This window comes from Antechinus flavipes, chromosome 3 (genome assembly GCF_016432865.1).
Source record: "Antechinus flavipes isolate AdamAnt ecotype Samford, QLD, Australia chromosome 3, AdamAnt_v2, whole genome shotgun sequence".
Taxonomy (NCBI): Eukaryota; Metazoa; Chordata; class Mammalia; order Dasyuromorphia; family Dasyuridae; genus Antechinus; species Antechinus flavipes.
In genome coordinates, this window is record NC_067400.1 from 523,009,271 (window position 1) to 523,030,090 (window position 20,820).

Sequence of the window (20,820 nt, forward strand, 5' to 3'; positions counted from 1 at the left end):
GAAGAGTTGGCCATGACTGAAAAACTACTTAACTACAGCAAACATGACATATTCTTTGTTCTGTGAATGGATTAGTGAAGGTCATGTGTGTGTGCTTTGGGATGTATGACTTTGTGTAGAGATCAGAGTGGATAGCTCTCTGTGTGCACGTGTGTCTGGGTCTTGGCGTGTCTCATTGTGTGAATAAATCAGTGTGTGATATTTGTACACACACATACATACATATACATTGTGCTTTTTGGATAACTGGTTCTCTGTGGTCAGAGTGCAAGGCTGATGGGGGTCGAGGAGAAGGAAGTTTCATGAATCTATATGGGCTCTCTTTAAGGGAGTAACTCTAGTCATCCAAGTTATGGGGGAACGAGGAGGTAAGGCTGTCGAGCTCAGGAGTTCTGAGCTGCAGTGGGTCATGCTGATGGAGTGTTCTTATTAAGTTCAGCATTAATTTGGTTAGGTCTTGTGAACTCAGGGCCTCCAGGTTACCTAATGAGGGTCAGGTAGGTTAGGTAGAAAACAGAGTAGGTCAAAGCTCCTGGGTCCATTAGAGTAGGACTAGGTCCGTAGTGGCCCTTGAATTTCTAGGCTTGACAAGGTAAGGAGATTAATTAAAAAATAAGAAACAATTCTTATTTTTTTTCTGTACTTCTCTTTGTCTTGTGGGCCACCAGATGCTCTGTGTGTGTGTGTGTGTGTGTGAATGTGTGTGTGTGTATGTGTGTGTGTGATGGGGGAGGAAGCATGGTTTGTATTCAGTGAATCCCTATGGAGAAAGGAAAGAGGGGTCTGAAGGCCCACCACAACTTCTACTACTCCATAAGCTGACAGGTATATGGGAATAAGATTTCCCCCTTGAGTGAAGAGAAAAAGAAAGAGCTGAGATTAGGGGGAGTGGAGGCTGATCTCTGGTCTGGCTAACAGGCTAATAAATCTCTCTCCGGTTCTATGTGAATGTTTTTAGCAGAGTTCAGAACCTAATTGGCTCCTTGTCATTTCTCTTCCATAATTCCCTGGAAAGTCTTTGGGGATTATAGGAGAGAAAGGACTCTACTCTCTGCTACTCTGAGTGGTTCAGGAAAATTGGAGCAGCACAGACGGAAGGGACCTCTATGTGGAGATCTCCAGTAGTGAAGAGCTTATTTCTTCCTGAAGCAGCTTGTCCCATCATGGGACACTTCTGCTCCAAAACAAGTTCTTTATATGGAGCTAGAATCTATTTCCCTGTTCAGTCTTGTGCAATTGGATGGCTACTACCCACTTGTCATGATTCATGTGCTTACAAATAATACTGCCAGAAGGAGCCTTAAAAGTATTGCTAAAGGTTATGCTGTTCAGGCAGGAAACTCAAGATTGCAGGGGGAGAGGCAGGGTTTTCACCACTGTTGACTTTCAAAGGCAAGGGATTAAGAAGAGAAAAAAGGAGGAAGTGAAGGAGGGAGAGAATATGGAACTCAAAATTTTAAAGAAATGAATATTTTAAAAATGTGCTTACATGTAATTGAGAAAAAAATTAAAAAAGAAGAGAAGAATACATTTTAAAAGTAAAGCATGGATTACTAAGATGGTGTCTGGAATGCAGTTTGGATTTTGGACCCTGGTTTAAAATACAGGAAGGACAAGCTTCTGGTCAGGGATGGAATACACCTAAAAAGCTCTGGCAAGAATTAATTTGCCTGGAATATTGCAAGCCTAATCAAAATGCTTTCAACTGAAAAAAGAATAAGGAGGAAAAAAGATGAATATGTATATCAACTATACCACTGAACACCCAGAAATTCACAGGAAATAAAATCTAAGAATAGAGCCAGTAAAAAGGTGCATGGCCTGAGAAATTTATTCACACATGCACAAAGTGTGGCTGACAAGTAAGATGAACTAGAAATTCAAAAACAAGTAGGCAAATTTGACATCACTGAAGCTTAGTGGGACAAGAACCATGAGCCTAGAAAGGAGCTTAAACAAATATATTAAATGGAAAAAAAACTTAAACAAATATATATATACACACATATATTTTTTCTGTTTATATGTATATATGAGCATACACACACATATATATCATTTTCCAGTTACATATAAAGCAATTTTTTACATTTGTTTTTAAAACTTTTGAGTTCCAGATGCGCTCTCTTCTTCCTTTTCCCTCCCTCTCCCCCATTGAGAAGACACATGTGAAATTATGCAAAACAAAGAAATAATAAATGTAAAAAGCAAAGGTAAGGATTGAGTTAGAATATCATTGTATACTAAGAAGATATATTTATATTAGGAAATTTAGGAATAAAAGTGGGAAAGCATGGGGGAATATTTGAATAAAGGCAGTAGATAACATAATGCAGAAATGGAAACATGGTCAATAGGCCACATGCCCTCACTACATTCCTAGTTAAAATATAATTGAGAAATATTTAACAAAATAAATAAAAATACAATATAACATAGATAATATTACATTTTAAAACTTAGTCAATATGCAATCTACAGGGATCCTTATATATGACTTACTGGCCACCTGTTTCTAATTGAGTTTGTTATCACTGACTGGCATTATGGATAGAATCCTGGACCTGGAGACAGGAAGACATGAGTTTAAATTCTGCATAAGATTATTACTAATTGTGTGACCCTAGGGAAGGGTCACTTAAACTTTCTCAGTCTCAGTTTTCTCACATGAATAATGAGGAAGTTGGACCAATGACCTTCAAGGTTTCTTTCAGTTCTACATCTGTGATCCTGTAAGGATCAACGAAGACAGAGATAGAAGGGATTTTGCCATCAGAATATACCACAGAACATAGAAATAGAGAAGAGATAAGTAGTTTAGAAAACATCATAAGGCTGGCATAGAGGGAGGCATGTTACAGTAGTGATTTCATTTGTACATACAACTACCCAGGGTTTTCTTTATGCCCAAAACAGGACAACTAATATTTTCTCTTTTTTGTTATTCTATTTATTTAATGTTTTTCCTTGCTACAAAAATAATATTTTCTTGGATTTGAACTTGTAGGATGGTCAAACCCAAAAAGAAGATATTAAAGGTTTGATATGAGCTTGGAAATGGATTCCCAGTGGATTGCCCTATGGATCTTTTCTCATACTCATACTATGTAATGTTTTTGTCAATGATCTGAGTTAAAAAAAAAAAAACTAGATGTATTGTGTGCCATGTTTTCAGATGATACAAAATTTGGAAGGATAGCTACCACTCAAAGACTGAGTGTTCAAATTTTTTTGACATGCAGGAACTTTGGGCTAAATGAAATGAGTAATATTTTAATTGGCATAAATGTAAAATCTTATACAATGGTTTAAGAAATCAACTTTGCAATATAAGTTGAAGAAGATGTGGCTAAAGGATAGTTAATCTGAAAACAGATTTGGATATTAGTGGGCTCAATGCCAAGGACACAATGGTGGGCTACTTTGATAAGGTCCTAACTTTCAGGAATAAGGAGGTAATCAACCACATTCAAAGTATCATGTTCAGTTCTGTGTATTATATTCTAGGAAAGACACTGATAAGACAGAGAACATCCAGAACGGAACATCTAGGAGAGAGAAGGGCAGTGAATTCACATCAGGAAGGAACTGGGGATGTTTAACCTATAGGACAGAAGGCTCAGCAGAGACAAGAAAGTTGTCTTCAAATATCTGAAGGACTTTCATAGGGAAGAGGTACATTAGACTTCCTTTTGGACCTATGGAGTAGAAGTAGAAACAATTTACAAAGAAGTAAATTTAAGCCTGATGTAATTTTAAAACTTCCCTAATAATAAGAGCAATCCAGAAGTGGAATTGGCTATTTTAGCATGTAGTAGGTTTCCCTTCATTAGGAGGGAAATACAAATAAATACAAGTGGATGACCACTTTTCAGAGAGGTTGTAGAGGAATTTTTTTCAGGTGTAGATTTGGTTAGAAGATAACATAAGGCTCTTTCAACTTTGAAATTCTATGATTCAGTGGAGAAAATAATAATCAATTAAACATGGTCCCTGCCCTTAAGGTAGTTAGTCTAGTAGGTTGGTAGGAACCAACATGGATAATTTATATAATTCTATGAGGTTTATAAAACACATTCCTTACCCCCAGTTATTTTAATATCATTCCCATTTTACAAATGAAGAGACTAACCTGATGAATAACTACCACAGCCAGGATTCAAAGATCTCCCAACTACAAGTATAGTGCAATTTCTACCGTGTTAGTGCTTGGCTGCTTCTGCATGGTGCTAATATACATTTTCTGTCCTTTCTTAGGATCAGTAAGATTTACGCATGGTACCAAAACAGGTCATCCCTCAGGTTCTGTGAGACCCTGAGGGAAGGAGATGAGGCAAGAAAGACTGGGATAGGGCTGCTAAAGTAAGGAGGAAGGGAGAGAACTGACCAGTTTTTCCCAGCTCGGCTACCTTGTGCTATATAATTGTTCCACCAAGTTATTTCCAATTATTTCCTGTGTAAATAGTAATTAGCTAAGGTTTGCAGAGGAATTGAAGGAATTTACTGGAGCGAAGGGAACCATGAGACTGGAAACAGGGATGGGGAGCTCCTAGGCTGAAGGAGAGACAAGCCCGTTTTCTTGAGGAGACATGGCTCGTAGTCAAAAGCAGTCTCTCATTTGAGAGTAGAAGCTCAGCTCTGCTCTCAGCCTCCCTCCAGTTTGAGGTGAGGGGCTCACAGGCCTCCTTTGGAAGTCTCTGGTTTGAGGGTCATTCAAGGACATACAAGACTGAGATGAGTGAATGAAGAGAAAATTGAGTCTGGGAAGGAAATGTTGAGGTTCAGTAGGAAGATTGAGTTCAGGTATATACTAGACCTGGCTCTGCCCCAAATATATTAAATAATTTTGGGCAAGTCCCTTCCTTTCTATGGGCCTCAGTTTCCCCTTCTTCAAAATGAGGCTCCTTTTAGTTATACCAGTCTGTGATTCTGCTCTAAGCATCTGAAGTATGGAGATGGAAGGGGTCAGGGCAGATTTCCCAGAGGAGGTGAGTGGCAGCCTTTGTCTTGAAGCCTGTGAGAAAGATAGCTGAGAGAGGAGGGAGCAAGATGAGGGGGAAGACTCTTACTTGGCTTTCCTGGTGGGTAGACAGTGGGGGGTGGTGGGGTAGGAGAAAGCTGCTTCTTTCAGAGCCGGGGAACAAGCTGTCTCCACCCCAGCTGCACCCAGAGATAAGAAAGCATCACAATAAGCAGCTGACAGGGTGGCGGTAATGCAGACGCCCAAGTCCAGGCCCCCCTCCTCCCTCTTCTTTAAGTGAAGCTGCCACAGTTTCCGTGTTTACTGGGCTATAGAACAATCCAGCTCCCTCACCCCTATCCCCACTGCCTTATACTATAAGACCTGACTTACCTAAATTGGAAGTAGAGGGCTGAGAAGCAATCTATCCTAATTTCACTTGTCTGTCATAGGTGTGGGCAGGGGGAAAGAGCTTTAGGGAGCATTTTATCCATTCCTTTGCATCCACCCCTTACTGTGTCTTAGAATTTTAGACTCATATTTATAGCCTAGAGGGATCTTAGAACACGGAATGTCAAAACTGAAAATTAGAGTGAGAATCTTAGAACATGGAGTATCAGAGTTGGTAGGGAAGACTACTTTAGAACATAGATTGTCAGAACTGGAAGGCGCCGACAGGACACCAAATGTCAGAGCTGGTGAAGAACTTTAGAACATAGATTGTCAGAGCTGATGAGGGGATCTGAGAATATCTGCTGTGGGGGTGGGGTGGAGGTGGACCTTAAAACATAAAACATCGAGCAGGGGGAGGCTTCAAAACATAGAATGAAAAATGTTAGAGCAGAGAGGTACCTTAGAAAATAGAACACAGGATATGAGAACCAGAAGAGATCTTAGAACATACACTGTCAGAGATCCTCCCAAAGCAGATTTTGTGATGGCTCAGAGAGGAGCAATGTTTTGCACATTACACAGTGAATGCAAACAGGAGCTAGATCAGATCTTTGGCCTCCTGAATCCCAGGTTAGCGTTTCTACTGTGCTATGGAGGGTCTTTAAATCCTCCAGGGAAGGAGATTCAAAATCCTTTCATTTTCCCATTTCTGAACCTCCCCCTCTCCCCACTTCTCCTTCTCTTAGCTTCACATGCTTGAAATACCTTCCTCTTCCCCATTCACACTTTCACTCCAGTAGTTCCAAACTGACTTTCTCTTGTCTATCAGATTTCCTCTGGGAAGTCTTCCTGGATTGTTTAGAGGAAATGGCATCCTCTGCTTGAACCCACCCTACTTAGTATCTTAACTCTCTCTCTCCCCCCTCCTTTTCCTCCCTCCCCATTTGTCTCTTAGAATATAGTTATTCCATGCAACTCTTATTCCTTAACTTGGTATTTATTGCTGGCTCTGTTTTTGTTGCATCCTGCATTGCCATGTCTGTCTCAGATGGGAAGGAGTGAGTGTGTGATGGTGTTTAAAGCACTGGGCTGGAGCCCAGGATTTTTGGTTTTAAATCTTGCCTCAGATGTTTGCTAGCTAGCTGTATAATCTTTGGACAAGTCAAAGAGTCAGGATGAGGCAGTTAGGAAGGAGAATGCTGTTTGGGATTAAAAGACTTGGGTTTCCATTCCAGGTTTGCCACTGATCCATAGGACTTTGGTCAAGTCACTCCTATTGGCCCATTTGTAAAAGGGGAGGATTGTGCTATTTGACCTGCAAGGTCCCTTCTAGTTTTAAATCTATGATTCTATGAGTCACAGAACTGCAGACTCTTAGGGTGGGATAAATCCACCATTCTCCCTCACCTATTCTTAAGGCTGCCATCTATATATAGCTTTCCTATATTGGCCTTCTAGCCTCTGCTGTATCACCTCCAGTGACAGGAATCTCACTTCTTCCTAAGGCAGTCTGTTCCAATGTGGTCAAGCTCTCCTCATAAGCAAGTCCTTCCTTATGTTTGCTCTAAATCTGTTTTCCTATGCCTGACTTCCTTCCTTTGGTTCTTTCTTCTGAAACTACTGAAGAGAGGTAATGTGTTGGTCAAAAATTCAGAATATTTTGGAAAGGACTCCAGGATCCAATCTAGGCTCTACTCCTGGATTTTAGTAGGTAAGTCTCTTCTATTCCTGGAGTTCTGTTTCCCTATCTATAAAATGATGGTGGCAGAATAGTTGGTCTTTGAAACACCTTTCAGCTCTATACCCTATGATTCCATGATTTGATTCTCAGTGAAGTGGTTCAAATAAGCATCTAAGGGTGAGAGATTACTTACCTTGTCCCCTGAGGTGGAACTCTCCCCAGAATCCCATAACAATGTATTTTTATAAAGATTTTTCTGCCTCCTTTCTGCTTAATGAGGTCACCTTCCCTTTTACTCTACACTTGCCTGCCAGGCACCTTTCCCTTTTCCTCCTCTCCCTCCTTTTCTCCTTGCTTCCCCTTGGCTTCTGCCTTTGTCTCCTGCCTCTCCTTTCTTTCCTTTTCTTTCTTTGACTTTGTCTCCTTCTTCCTTCTCCTCTTTCCTCTTCACTTCTTAGGGAAGACTTTGTGTAAGAAAGGGAAGCCCAAATCCTTCCCTAAGAGAGTCTCTAGTCAATGAGAAATACTGTCCCACCCATAGGAAATCCCGATGGGGATGGGAATGAGGAGACATAGCCCTGCCACAGACCTAAGGAGAGGTGTGACTTTTTTGTTTTCATCAGGAAAACTCCAACATAAGCTGAAAGACTTGGCTTCTGCTCTCAGGGAGTTCTTGATCTGAAGAGGAGACACAACTCTGTCCTCAGGTCCCTAGTCTTTGAAGGGCTGGAGCATATGAGATGCATGTTTATCATGGCAGACAATCACGGATTTACAAGCAACATCAGTCAATAGACTGGGGAATAAAGCTAGGGCTGCTGAAGAAGGATTCCCAAAGAGAGGTGATAGTGGTTTGAGGAGCAAGGAGGAGCAGAGTTTGGGGAGAGGCACTGAGGGCGAAAAGAAGGGAAAGGCATCTGTTGGTGATGAATCCATAGGTGGCCCGGGTGTATTCTACAGTGCATGTGTCTCCAGTGTGACTAAGGGACTGGAGATACAGCCCTGTTGGAATAACAACCGAAGCCCATGTCTTCATGGAACCTGGAAGGCTCAGGTTGAGGGAGAGGGCAAGGAGAATTATTAAAATCATAGAACATTAGATTGGGAAGAGACCTTAGACCATTAAGCATAAAATAAAATGTTATAATTAGAAAGAGCTTCCAAATGCAGGCTGCTAGACCTAGAAGGGTTCTGAGAACATCATTATAACAGACCATCATAGACATTCATTTAGAGTTTTCCAAGTGCTTCACAAAGTATATTGCTCATTTGAACTTCACAGTAGCTCTATGATGTAGGTATTGATTATTATCACAGTTTTACAGACGATAAGACTAAGTTTTAGAGAGTTTGCTGGTTTGCCTATGATAATACAGTTAGTATCTGAGATAGGATTTAACCCTCGGTCTTCCCAACTCCAAATGCAGGACTCTACAAGACCTGAAAGGGACCTGAGAAGCCAATGAGTCCAACCCCTTCATTTTAAAATAAAGAAACTGAGATGTAGATGAATGTTAAGGATCTTCTCAAAGTCACTCAGGCAGGCAATAAACATTTATAAGTTGACTGTTATATGCCAGTTACTCTGCAAAGCTCTGGGGATATAAAGAAAGGCAAAAGATAGTCATGCAATATATTGCTTATCCATACATACTTATTATGTTCAATATGCTGTGGGCTAAAGGAAAGAAAAAAGCAGACCTGCCCTAAGGGAGTCCGGTGTACAATGAGAAAAGAAGGCATTTATCATAGATTGAGTGTTTAATAACTTTACATGAAAGACATGCCAGCACCATTTTCATCAGTTATAAGCTGCTGAATTTGATTTAATAAACTTCTTGCAGCTCTAAATAAGAATTCAGTCAGTAGCTTTTAAGCCAGGAAAGTGCTAGTGCTAGACACTAGACAGCTGCTTAGGACTACACAGGAGAATAATGGAAGGGGCAGAAATCGGGAAAGAGCTTAATGGACCCCAAGGTGATTGAGTTCTCTATTTCCACCCAGGCTGAGCCCTGGACCATAGTAGATTGAGTCTTGACAATAGATTGATTCTGTTTCCCTTTAACTTTGGCTGTAGATTGTCATCTGACTCCAGGCTGAACTGATCCCCCAATTAGACTAAGCTATGGCCTTAGATTGAATCTTAGTTCTAATCCTTAATAGAGTGCCTGGACCTGACCTCAGACTGAGCCCTGACCCTGGCCTTAGCACTGGCCTTAACTCCAAACTGAACTTTGAAGACTATACTGAGCCTCAAACACTTGACCCTAGATCTCACAAAGACACAAGGAGAGAATTCATAATTTTTAGTCAAGCCAGGCTAAGGTGGGTCTGACACTCTCCATGGTGCTGATATGACTCTCAGTGCCAATCCTTGGAATTAAAGATTCACAGGAAGGAGACAGAAAAACTGGGCAACAAATTCTAAGAGGAAAGGGAGGATCTATTGAGGGATACAGACAAGGGTAAGGGGGAGGAGAGGAGATTGATAGGCAAGGATGATAGAGGACGTGAGATTCATGCTGGACTTTAAAAGCTGGGGAGGATTTAAAGAAAAGGAGAGGGAGGACTTTCTAATAAGTAAGAATAATGCAAGTGAAGGCTTGACTGGATGTGTGGGAGAATGAAGAGGCTAGCCCAGCTGAATCTGAGACGCACACAGAAGAGCAGGGGGAGGTGAGGCTGGAGAAACCTGACAGTGGAGAGCCTCAAGTGCTAGCCTGAGGATTTTGGACTCTTTTCTATGGGTTGTGGGAAGCCACAACAAATTCCAGAGCAGACAAGAGATGGGGTCAAAGCTGGCCTGTAGGAAGGTTACTCTGGCCCATGTCCAGGATGAAGAAAGAGTGAGTGGAGGCAGGTAGGTCAGTTAGGAGACTGCAGTTCTGGTAGGAAGACATGGGGCCTGGATTTGGGCCATAGGGCTGGAGAGGAGGTGGATGCAGAAATATTGGAGGAGAAAAAAGGACAGGACTTGTCAGGCTTTTGATGTGAGGGAATTTTAAGGAATCAGAAAATCCTCAGTGTTCAAATCTGGGAGTGAGAAGACTAGTAAAAAAAAAAGACAGGGGCCTCAGCAAGAGGGACAAGTTTTAAGGGAGATAATGAGCCCAATATAGGGTGAAGTTTATATGTGGATAGCAAGACACTCAGTGGGAAACTCAAGCAGGGAGTGGGAGTTGATGATGGTTATAGGAATGTCACATTTTCTTTTATTCAAAGTTCACAGACATTCATAATAATGACTGACATATATAGAACCTTAAGATTTAAAACTTTGCCAGTGAAATGAGCTAATATTTGTTAAAGTGCTTAACACAGTGCCCAATACATAGTTGGGTTTTTTTTGTTCTTTGTTGTAGAAGAGGACCACGACATCAGGGAGGTGATGCCATAACCATGAAGGTGAAATGGATTTAAGTGAGGGAGGCTGGGCAGGGTCACCTGCCTCACCTTCCCCTCCAGAACCATCTGGGTCCAGGGGCAGGATAGAACAGGATGACTGAAGATGGCCCTTTATGCAATGGGAGACCTTGGCCTTTTTAACAGGTCTTTAACAGGTCTCAGTTTGACTGAGGCTGAACCCATTCAGTGATTAAGGCTAGAAAGCGATTGATGCAAAGAATGGTCTTTTTCACCTAGTCCAAATAAATAAATAAATGGATGATAGGTAGATGGATGAATAACTAACTAACCAACTAAACAAACAAATAAACCTGGGAGGGGGAACCTTCAGGGTTTCTGGGAACTTTGAGGAGAAATTGCTGCTCTGTCTTAAGTGTTTGTGACAAGAGAGGAAAGTTGGGAACTGTTTGATATGTGCCACAGATCTGAAGAAAACAGAGTTCAAATTTCAGAAGAAGGACCTATGACCTAAAATTCTACAAGGCCGGACACATAGTAGGTGCTATGTAAATACACCCTCCTTCCCTGCCTCGAAGTGCTTTATATATCTCATCTTATTTGGGTCTCACAACAACCCTGTGATCCAGGTGGTACTGACATTATTATACTCATTTTCTAGATGAAGAAACTGAAGTTCTGAATGGTTAAGTGATTTGCCCAAGTCACACAGCTGGCAGATAGTACTGGTGAGATTTAAAGAACAGTCTCCTGATTCCAAGCTCAACATTCTTTCTACCTGCCTCTACTCTCTCCCTTTCTCCATCCTGGACATGGGCCAGAGTCACCTTCCTATAGGCCATCTTTGAACCCATCTCTTGCCTGCTGAGGAATTTGTTGTGGTTTCCCACAAGCCATAGAAAAGAGTCGAAAATCCTCAAAAGCTCTGCTGAGAATCTCTCACAGAATGAATTTGGCTTTATAGGTTTCCCTTTTTTTTCTTGTCAATTGACCCACATATCAGGCCTGTGAGTAATACAAGGAAGAGTTTGTTTGAGCCACAGAGAGATGAAGGAACTGATCCAAGATCACACATTGAGTTGATGTCTAGAATTCAGACCTCCAGACTCCCAGCCTGATCTTTTCCCCTCTCTCTTTAATCTCTCATCAGCCTAAATCAAAATGTCATTTGAACCCAAATCCTCCTGCCCATGTTCAGTATTGTGTGTGTTTCTCACTATTCTAGGGTACTAGATCTGAAATCAACTTTAGAGATCATTCAGCTAAACTCCTCATTTTTAAAAAGTGCTTAGCAGAGTGCCTGGTGCATAGTAGGCTCTATTTAACTGGTTATTCCCTTCCATGTCCCAGTTTTTCTAATTAGAAAAACTCTCAGAAGGGAGAAAAGGCCCCAAATGATGCAATGAACAGTAGCAAAAAGACTTCAACTTGGGTTCCTTCCTCTCAGATTGTGGTTCTGACCACTCTCCCATGCTTTGTCTCTCATTCGGAATGCCTGTTATCTATTATTAGGATGGAAAACACTGGGTTCAGTCCTGGGCATGTGGCAAAACTTAGATGTAAACGAGTTTAAACTTATACTGAAGACCTAGCCCCTGCCTTTGTGGCCTGCACTGTCTGCTGGGGAAAGAAATACAGAGATCATTTGAACACTAGGCAAGTGTTTTCAGGCCACCTTGCTCTACCTCTGTGGCCCGGAGCTGTGCTGTCCGTCTAAGAACAAACTCCTGTTTTTAGATGCATTTGTTGGAATACTTGTCTTGAGGAGGCTGAGATCCATGGAAATGACACCCCTCCAATACCTTGGTTAGCTAGAGGTGCCCAGGTGAAACTCTGGGTAGAAGAGGCAACTGGGGCCAGGAATGAAAGACAATGTAGGACAAGAGAGAAGGAGATAGAGACTGATTTCCTCATTTTAGGAAATCAGGGCTCTCTCCTCCTTGTTGGGGCTAAACCAGCCCCATCCAACCCAACACCACTCCTACCTAAAGTTACAGCCCCTAGCCCGTTGCTCTCTTTGTGAAAAAATCTGGTCCAGGTGTGTGATCCTCCAACCCAACTGAGTTTCTCCCCTCTTTCCCCCATTCCTATCCCTCCTTTCTCACACAGATGAACAGGATGGCTTTTCCATAAATAATTGTTTACATATTGTCTTTCCTATCAGACTGTGAGCTTTCTGAAAGCAATGACTACCTTTTGTCCTTTTTATATCTCCAGTGCTTAATACAATGCTCAGCATGTAGTAGGTGCTTCATAAATGCTTATTGACTGACTGATATTAACTAAAGCCCAGGTCACTCTAAATCCAACCATCTTTTTATTATAACTGTGAACCCCAGAAACCATACTTGAATGAGATTGAATGAGATTCTAGGACTCCTTGCCCCACCTTGTCCTTTCCCTATATTGAACCCCCAGTCCCTTCTTTTTTAAGTAATATTTTATTTCCCCCTAATTACATGTAAAAACAATTTTTAGCATTTGACTTTTTAAAATTTTTGAATTCTAAATTCTCTTTCCCTTTCCCTATTTCCCCTCCAGCCCTTTCTTGAAAACCTATTTTTCTTATTTGGTTTCCATTCCCTCTCTTCTCTTGTAGCCTTTAACTTCATCCATGTTGTTGTTGCTTAGTCTTTTTTTTTTTTGGTCATGTCTAATTTTTCCTGATCCCATTTGGAGTTTTTTGGGCAAAGATATTGAATAGTTTGCTATTTCCTTTTTCAGCTCATTTTACAAATGAGGAAACTGAGAGAAACTGGGTTAAATTACTTAGGATCACATAACTCGTGAGTATCTGAGGCTGGGTTTGAACTCAGAAAGTTGAGTCTTTCTGACTCCAGGCTGGGCTCTCTATCCACTGTGCCACCTGGATGCCCCTGATTTCACATATACCACATGAAAATTAGTTGGAAGAACTGAGGATGTCTGGCTTGGTGAGCAGAAGGAATACCTGATAACTATCTTGAAGTGTTTGAACAGCTGTCACCTTGCTGAGGAATTATCTGTTTGTTCCAAGAACAGGACGGAGGACAATGGATAGCAGGGTGTCAAAGCAGAAGAAGGGATGAAGTTGATATCAGAAGATCTGAGTTCAAATCTTGCCTCCCCACTTGGTTTCTTGTGTAACCTTGGGTATGCCCCTTCCCCTATCTGGACCTCAGTTTCCTCATTGCAGAATGAGTGGGTTGAACCAAATGGTCTTTAGAAACCCTTTCAATTCTGATATTCTGTGACAAATAATAAAAGTTTTGATAATTTTGATAATAATAATTTTATTTCCCCACAATCATCTTTTGAGGTGCATATTATTATTCCCATTTACAGATGAGGAGAGAGCAAGTGATTTGCCCAAGATCACACAACTGAAGTGGGATTCAAACTTCAATCTCTCCTGATGTCAACTCTAGTGTTCACTCTGCCTTTCTACAAGTATTGGCTCCATTTTTACAGATGAGGAACCTAATTTGCTCTTGGTCACAAAAGTAGAGTCATTCTTGGGATTTAAACCCAAGCTTTTCCTGATTCCCTGTCCCCTTTTCTTTCCTTTTCACTATAGATAAGAATAAGTATGATAGAGTGTTTTAAGGGCAAAGGAAAAATACAGGCAAAAATGAAGAAGAAATGGAAGAACAGAGGAAGCTGGAAGGGTTCAGAGAAGACTTCTTGGATCTAGTAGTACCTAAACCGAGCTTTGGTTTTTTCTTCCTATGTGTTCCAAGGATGATTTTATATGACATATTTTATGATAGATATCTTAATTTACTTTACAAGTTGGAATTACATCCTGAGCAATATAATGCAATGAAGTACTATTGTAAATAACAGTACAAATGTTACTAATTAACACTGGAGCAATTAATGTTTTATTTAAATGTTGTAAAATATCTTTCCCTTATTTTGTAATCATTATAGTCAGCACAATCTTACTCTTCCTCCAGCATTCTGTCCTTCTTTTTAAAAATAATTGGGAGCTCTTAACAAACTATAGAAGTTGGTGTTTTCATATCTAATTACTTCTATCATTTATAGGGGCATCATAAATTGGCAAAGTTTAAGACAGTTCTGGTCTGAGTTGAATTTTGAAAGAAGATAAACAATTAAGTAGATGGAGAAAATCAAATCATGTTAGAATTGAGAGGGACCCCAAAGACTATCTCCAAACTTTTACTCTTACAGCTTAGGAAACAGAGTCACTTGCCATTTAAAGAGCAATTGAAGGTTTGCATGTTCAGTCCCTCTTGACTCCAGAGTCAGTTTCCTGTAATCCCCTGAGGAAAGAACACATGTGAGGGATGTCAATACAGTATAAGAGAACTGGTCTGGAATATAGAAGATATGCAGGGAAGACAATATGGACTTAGGCTGTGAAAGACCTTGGTTATAAAAGCATCATCATAGCATCATAGGTTTAGAGCTAAAAGGGAGATCACTTAATCCAACCTCCTCAGTTTTCAGATGAGAAAACTGACAGCCAGGGGACTTGTCACATAATGATAAATAGCAGTTAGGATTTTAATTCAGGACCTCTGGCTCCAAATCCAGGGCTCTAGACAAGCAGTGAAACCAGAGTTTTCTTTGCCAAGAAAACCCCAAATGGGGTCAGGAAAAGTTAGACATTACTAAAACAAAAATAACTGGGCAACAACATGGAGGAAGTTAAAGGTTCCAGGAGAAGAGAGGGAATGGAAGTCAAATAAGAAAAATAGGTTTTCAGTAAGGGGCTGAGAGGAAATAGGGGAAGGGAAAGATAGAATTTGGAACTCAAAAAGCAATTAATAGGGGAGCTAAAATGAAAAGGCTTGTGAATTAGGAAAATCACTTGTAAATCAGATGAAGAATAAAAAAACAAGAGTCTGGAGACCAGGATGCCATCGCTACACTTTAGCTCATAGGTGAAGCTTGAACTCCTGTGGAAGCCAAGAAAGGGCTGTAGGTAAAGATCCTCAGACTTATGGCATTTAAAAATGAATCTGGGAATACAGAATGTGAGAGCTGGAGAGAGCCTTAGGAAAGAGAGATCTGTAAGGGGTCTTATTTAAATTAATTCAGAATGTTATTAATGGAAGGGTCATTAAAACATAGAACATAGAATGCCATGGAGCCTTAGAGAACATCTAGTATAACCTTTTCATTTTTATAGATAGGAAATTGAGGTTCAGGGAAGCTAGACACAATTTTGAAAAAGGATCTGGGAGCAGATGGTTCTTCAAAGCCTTAGCCCTAAGGCTAGATTTTTTGTGTTTTTCCTTCCCCTGTCAACTCTCTCTTTTTCTTCTCTCCATCATTCAAATATTCCTCATCCTCCTCCCCCACACCTCTGTCACATCTGACTTTCTGGGAACCTTGAATCCTTGTTTTTATTCTCAGTCCTGGGCTTTCTGACAATCCAACAGGCATACAGAGAACCCATGAATCTCAGATCTGGGAAGGCATATATTCCCACCACTCTCCCAGTGTAGAAACCCCCTTTGTATTATGTTACTGTGTAATGGTGATGAGTGATCAACCAGTTTCTTCCTGGACACTTCCAGTAAGGAGGGACCTGCCCTACTCTCTGACTATGTCTTCTCCAATGGAAAATTAAACTACCCCCCCTCCCTCCAGGCTCCTCTGGGCTTGAAAAGTTAACTTCTGGCCTTGTATTACAAGGGCTGAGGTCTTCAGGATATTTGCCACATTATTCTCGAAATGACCCTGCATGGATACCCTTTCCTTCCCCCAGTGTTTCAGCACATTTTTTTGTATTATTTTTTTCACATTCAAATGTAATGCTCGTTGAGAACAGGATGCAGTCTACTTTTTTTTGTATTTGTATCCCCAGGATCTAACACAGTTCCTAGTACCACATAGCAAACATTTAATAAATGATCGATCTCTCTCTCCCTCTCCCTTTCTTCTTCTCCCTCTCTCCCTCTCCCTCTCTTCTTCTCCCTCTCTCCCTCTCCCTCTCTTCTTCTCCCTTTCTCTTTCTCCCTCTCCTTCTCCCTCTCCCTTTCTCCCTCTTCCTCTTTCCCTCTTCCTTTCTCTTTCTCTCTCTCTCCATCTCCCTCTCCTCTCTCTCCCTCTCTTCCTCTCCTTCTCCTTTTCCTTCTTCCTCTCCCTCTCCTTCTCCTTCCTTTCTCCCTCTTCTTCTCCTTCTCCCTCCTCTCTCCCTCTCCCTCTCCCTCTCTCATTCTTCCTCTCCTTCTCCTCTTCCACCGCTCCCTTCTCCTCCCCCTCTCTCTGCCTCCCTCCCCTCCCCACCCCGGTCTCATCTCTATGTCTATTTGTTCATCTGTCTGTCCTTCTATATTTGCTTGTCTGTCTATGTATCTACCTATCTATTTTTATTTTATCATCTCTATGTTATCTATTTGTCCATCTTTCTGTCTCTTTATAATCTATCTATCTATCTCCATTGTGGGAGAGCTCTTCTTTAGGAAGCTTTTTCTTATATTGAAATCTGCCTCCCTATAATTTCCACCCATTGTTTCTAATTCTGTTCTTTGGAGCCAAGCAGAAAAGATCTAATCCTTCTTCTAAATGTTTGAAGGCAGCTGTCATGACTCTCTCCATCTTTTCCCCACTAACCCCAAATTTGATTTTCTCCAAACTAAGCAGTCCCTGCTCCTTCCTTTTTTTCCCTCATGGACTCCACTTTCCTCAGTACATAAAAAGAAACAGTATACCTCCTTTTGTGTAAAAACAATATTTATTCATTTATTAACATTTATTTAGGGCCTAATATATAATTTTGGAAGAGTAAAAATTTAGATTATCATTCGTTTCCTCCTCTAGTGTTACTGTATTATTATGTTATATTATTAATATATTATATTATGATATCATTTTAATTATATTATTATTGTAGAGGTAGCTAGATGATATAGTAGATAGAATACTGGGCCTGTTGTTTGGAAGACCTGAATTCAAATCCAGTCTCCTTCCTGGCTGTGGAAAGATCTCTGGAACCAAACTGTACCTGGAGCATTTCTTTCTTTTATAATTTGTTCTATAAGGATTACATACTTTATTATTACATATTTTAATTATTCCTGAAGGTCCTTTATTAAGAATACCTTGAAGTTCCAAACTGCATCAATTGACACAATGTGTTTGAATATATTAGAGATGACAGTATAAACATTTTTATTTCAAAGTAAAATTTTAACATCTGCTTGTAATTTTTTGTATTTAAAGTACATTTGAGCATAGCTAGGTGGTGCAATAGATAGAGCACCAGCCTTGGAGTCAGGAGAACCGAATTCAAATACAGCCTTATATACTTACTGGCTGTGTGACCCTGGACAAGTTACTTAACTCTCATTGTCTCCTGCCCCAGTTAGGTATTAGAAGTCTTTGTATTGACCTTTTCTCAAGGGGGAAAGTGAGAGAAGAAACTCTCTTCCTCAGTTCTTCCAGGAAAGGTTCTGGGATCAACTCGCAATGCCTCATATAAGTCTGGGGCATACTCTTTGACCTGGACACTCTAAAAATAGCATATTAATACTTTACAATTTATTGTCACTTTTCAGTCACCAGATCTTCTTTAGACCCAGACTTTCTTTATAAATTCCCAAGAGCTCTAATTTAAGATTCTCTAGCCCCTTGGATTTTCCTGGTCCCGTACCAGCTTGGCTTCTTGGGCTCAGACCTGTAGCCCTTGAGGTCTCATTAGATTGAATTAGTTTGTCTCTAGAGGCCCAACGGGGGTGGATGGATAGGGGGAGGTAATAACAGAGAGGCTGATTTTAATTTGATTTTTAAAAAATAATGGTTAGAGTTGTTTAAAAATGGATTATTTTGTGAAGTAATGAGATTCCTGTCATGTAGTATTCAGGTAGAGGCTGGATGATGGTTTGTTGGTCAGGTAATGGTTACTAGGTGCCTCCGAAATCCTTTTCTGTTCTGAAAGTCTATGATTCTGTAATACCCTCTTCCTTTTGCCATCACAGAGTCACAGAATTTCAAGGTTGGAAAGGACCTCAGTGATCATCTAGTCCCATCCCCACTACACCACATCCAAGTGGTCAGCCTTTGCTTGAAAACCTCCATGAATCTGCCAAGTCTGGAGGCAGCAAACCTCCCCTTGGGATACATCTCATTGTTTTTCCTCTTACTGTCTAATTTGCCTCTTTGCAGATTCTCCCCTACAGTCCTGGTTCTGCCCTCTGGGGCCCGGAACACAACAAGACTAATCTATCTTCCACTTGATAGCCTTTGAAGTACTTGAAAATAGCTATCATGTCTCCCTTGAGATTTCTCTAGGTTAAACATACATACTTCTATCAAATGATCTTTATGCCTACCTTATCTTAGGAGCTGATCTAGCCCTGATTTCTCTTCCCTGTTACTACGGACTCCATGCTCCCTTTTCCCCAAGAGCTGATTTCCACTGGTTTATTCATTGATGAAAAAAAAAAAAAAAAAAAGGTAGTGAAATTTAGAGATCACCTACCTGGGAAGGAGCATTAGACACAAGAATGAAAGAAGACTTTCTTGTCATAGTTCCCTAAACTTTATTATGTAAGACTTAATTAAAATTCCTGAGACCCACCCTGAGCCATCTTGCTAGGAGACTGGAATAAAGAATAAAGTATGCTGGATGGGAACCTTGGTGACCTGGACCACACTCCAAGACAAACCCACATATACATAGCACCTAGGAGGGAAAGGAGGATAGAACCCTGGGCTTGGAGTAAGGAAAATCAGAGTTCAAATGTGATCTCAGATTCTCATTAGTTGTGTGACTTGAATCAGTCACCTGATCTTTGCTTCAGTGTCCCCACCTGTAACTGGGGCTAATAATACCTTCTACCTGACAGAGTTGTTATGAGGGTCCAAGGAGAAAATATTTGTAAAACATTTAGCATAAAATAGGAGCCATATTAATGCTTATTCCCCCCTTTCTATTATTATAAACACACTGAGGCACACATAACTCTGATCGATGTTACCCTCCCTTTGGTTCTAAACACCCCTGAAATGGGGTGAACCTAGGTTTGTTGGAGGCTCAGAAGCAAAGAAGGAAATCAACCCAGGGAAGAAATACTAGACTTCCTGCCAAAGCCAAACTTTTTTTGGAGGGGGTGGGAGGGAGGGGCTAAGTATGTTTTTTTTTAATTAATGTTTTTTGGAATTATCCAGGACAACATGTGAGGAGTGACCATAAATGAATGAAGAATTTATTTATTTATTTTAATAATAGCTTTTTATTTTCAAAATACATGCAAAGATAATTTTCAACATTCACCCTTGAAAAACCTCGGGTTCTAAATTTTTCTCAGTCCCTTATTCCCATCCCTTCTCCCTTAGATGGCAAGTAATCCGATATAGGTTAAACATATGCAATTCTGAATGAAGAATTTATTAGCTGTCAATGATTTTGTGATGGTGAGGAAACATGGATTATTTGCTGCACTTCTTATGGGAAAAACCCTTTCTATATTTGCTTGATCACAAGCTCAATTTCAGTCATCAGCCTGACTTGGTGGTCAAAAAAAATCAAGTTCAGCTTTTAGCTACATTATAAGAGATATCGGTTGCAGAATGAGGGAAGTCCCGGGATACTCTGTGCTCATCAGAGCTCATTGGGTAGAAAAGGCACTGACAAGCTGGACTGAGTCCAGAGTGGGGAGGTTACCTGAAAACTCTGACATACAGTTAAAGGGATGGGGGAGGTTTAGCCTGATGTTTAGAAGACTTGCAGGGAGGTGGGAAATGATTCTTCATGCAAATACATGAGGGATTATTAGCCTTGATCTGCTTGACCCTAGAGAATATGCTAAGAACATCAGAAGTCCCAAGAAGCCAGATTTCAGCTCAATGCAAGCATGAAAGCTATTGCCTCAGTGGAACAATCACAGTCCTGGAAGGCTGCATGGCTGAGCTGCTATTGGAGAGTCTATAGAAAGGAGGTCTTGTTTTATTCTGGAGGGGGGAAGTGGTGGGAACCAGACAGGAAGACTTCCAGGGGTGCCAGAGCTGGTTTCTGGATTTAAAGGTTCCTTAGTTCTCTGCTTATAGCCCTGTCCTTGCAGTGATATCTCTTGCCCTCTCTTCTCTTTTAGGAAGCCCTGCTGAGTTTGGGCTCTGTCATTGATGTCTCCAGTCTTCACGATGTCATCAAAGAAGCCATTTCTGCCGTGCTTCCCAAAGTGGTAGGTGTCCTCCTGCTCCCCATCCTTGCACAACTTACTTGTACTCTGCAAAGAGGGCATTGATCCAGAGGAAGGATGGAAATACTAGGGAGTTAATCCATGACTTGGTCTGACCTGACAGAGCACCTGGTTCTGCTGGGGAAAGACAGGTAGGAAAAGAGGGAAAAGACCTAATCTGATCCAAGAAGGAGCTTTGAGATCTCAGAGAAGGGAGAGATCAAAGTGGGGGCCTTGAACTGGGCTGTGAGGGATGGAAAGAAGGGAGAGGAAAAGATGGGGCCTTT

At 40.9% G+C, this 20,820-nt stretch overlaps 1 protein-coding gene across 1 annotated transcript in view; it reads left to right on the plus strand.

Annotated features, from left to right (window-relative positions):
- The window catches only part of PDE2A (phosphodiesterase 2A), a 179,123-nt gene that overhangs the window by 82,673 nt on the left and 75,630 nt on the right, over nucleotides 1-20,820 (plus strand). The window contains exon 3 of the mRNA XM_051987182.1: nucleotides 20,447-20,536. Within this exon, the coding sequence (XP_051843142.1) occupies nucleotides 20,447-20,536 (90 nt within the window). The remainder of the gene's footprint in view (nucleotides 1-20,446; nucleotides 20,537-20,820) is intronic.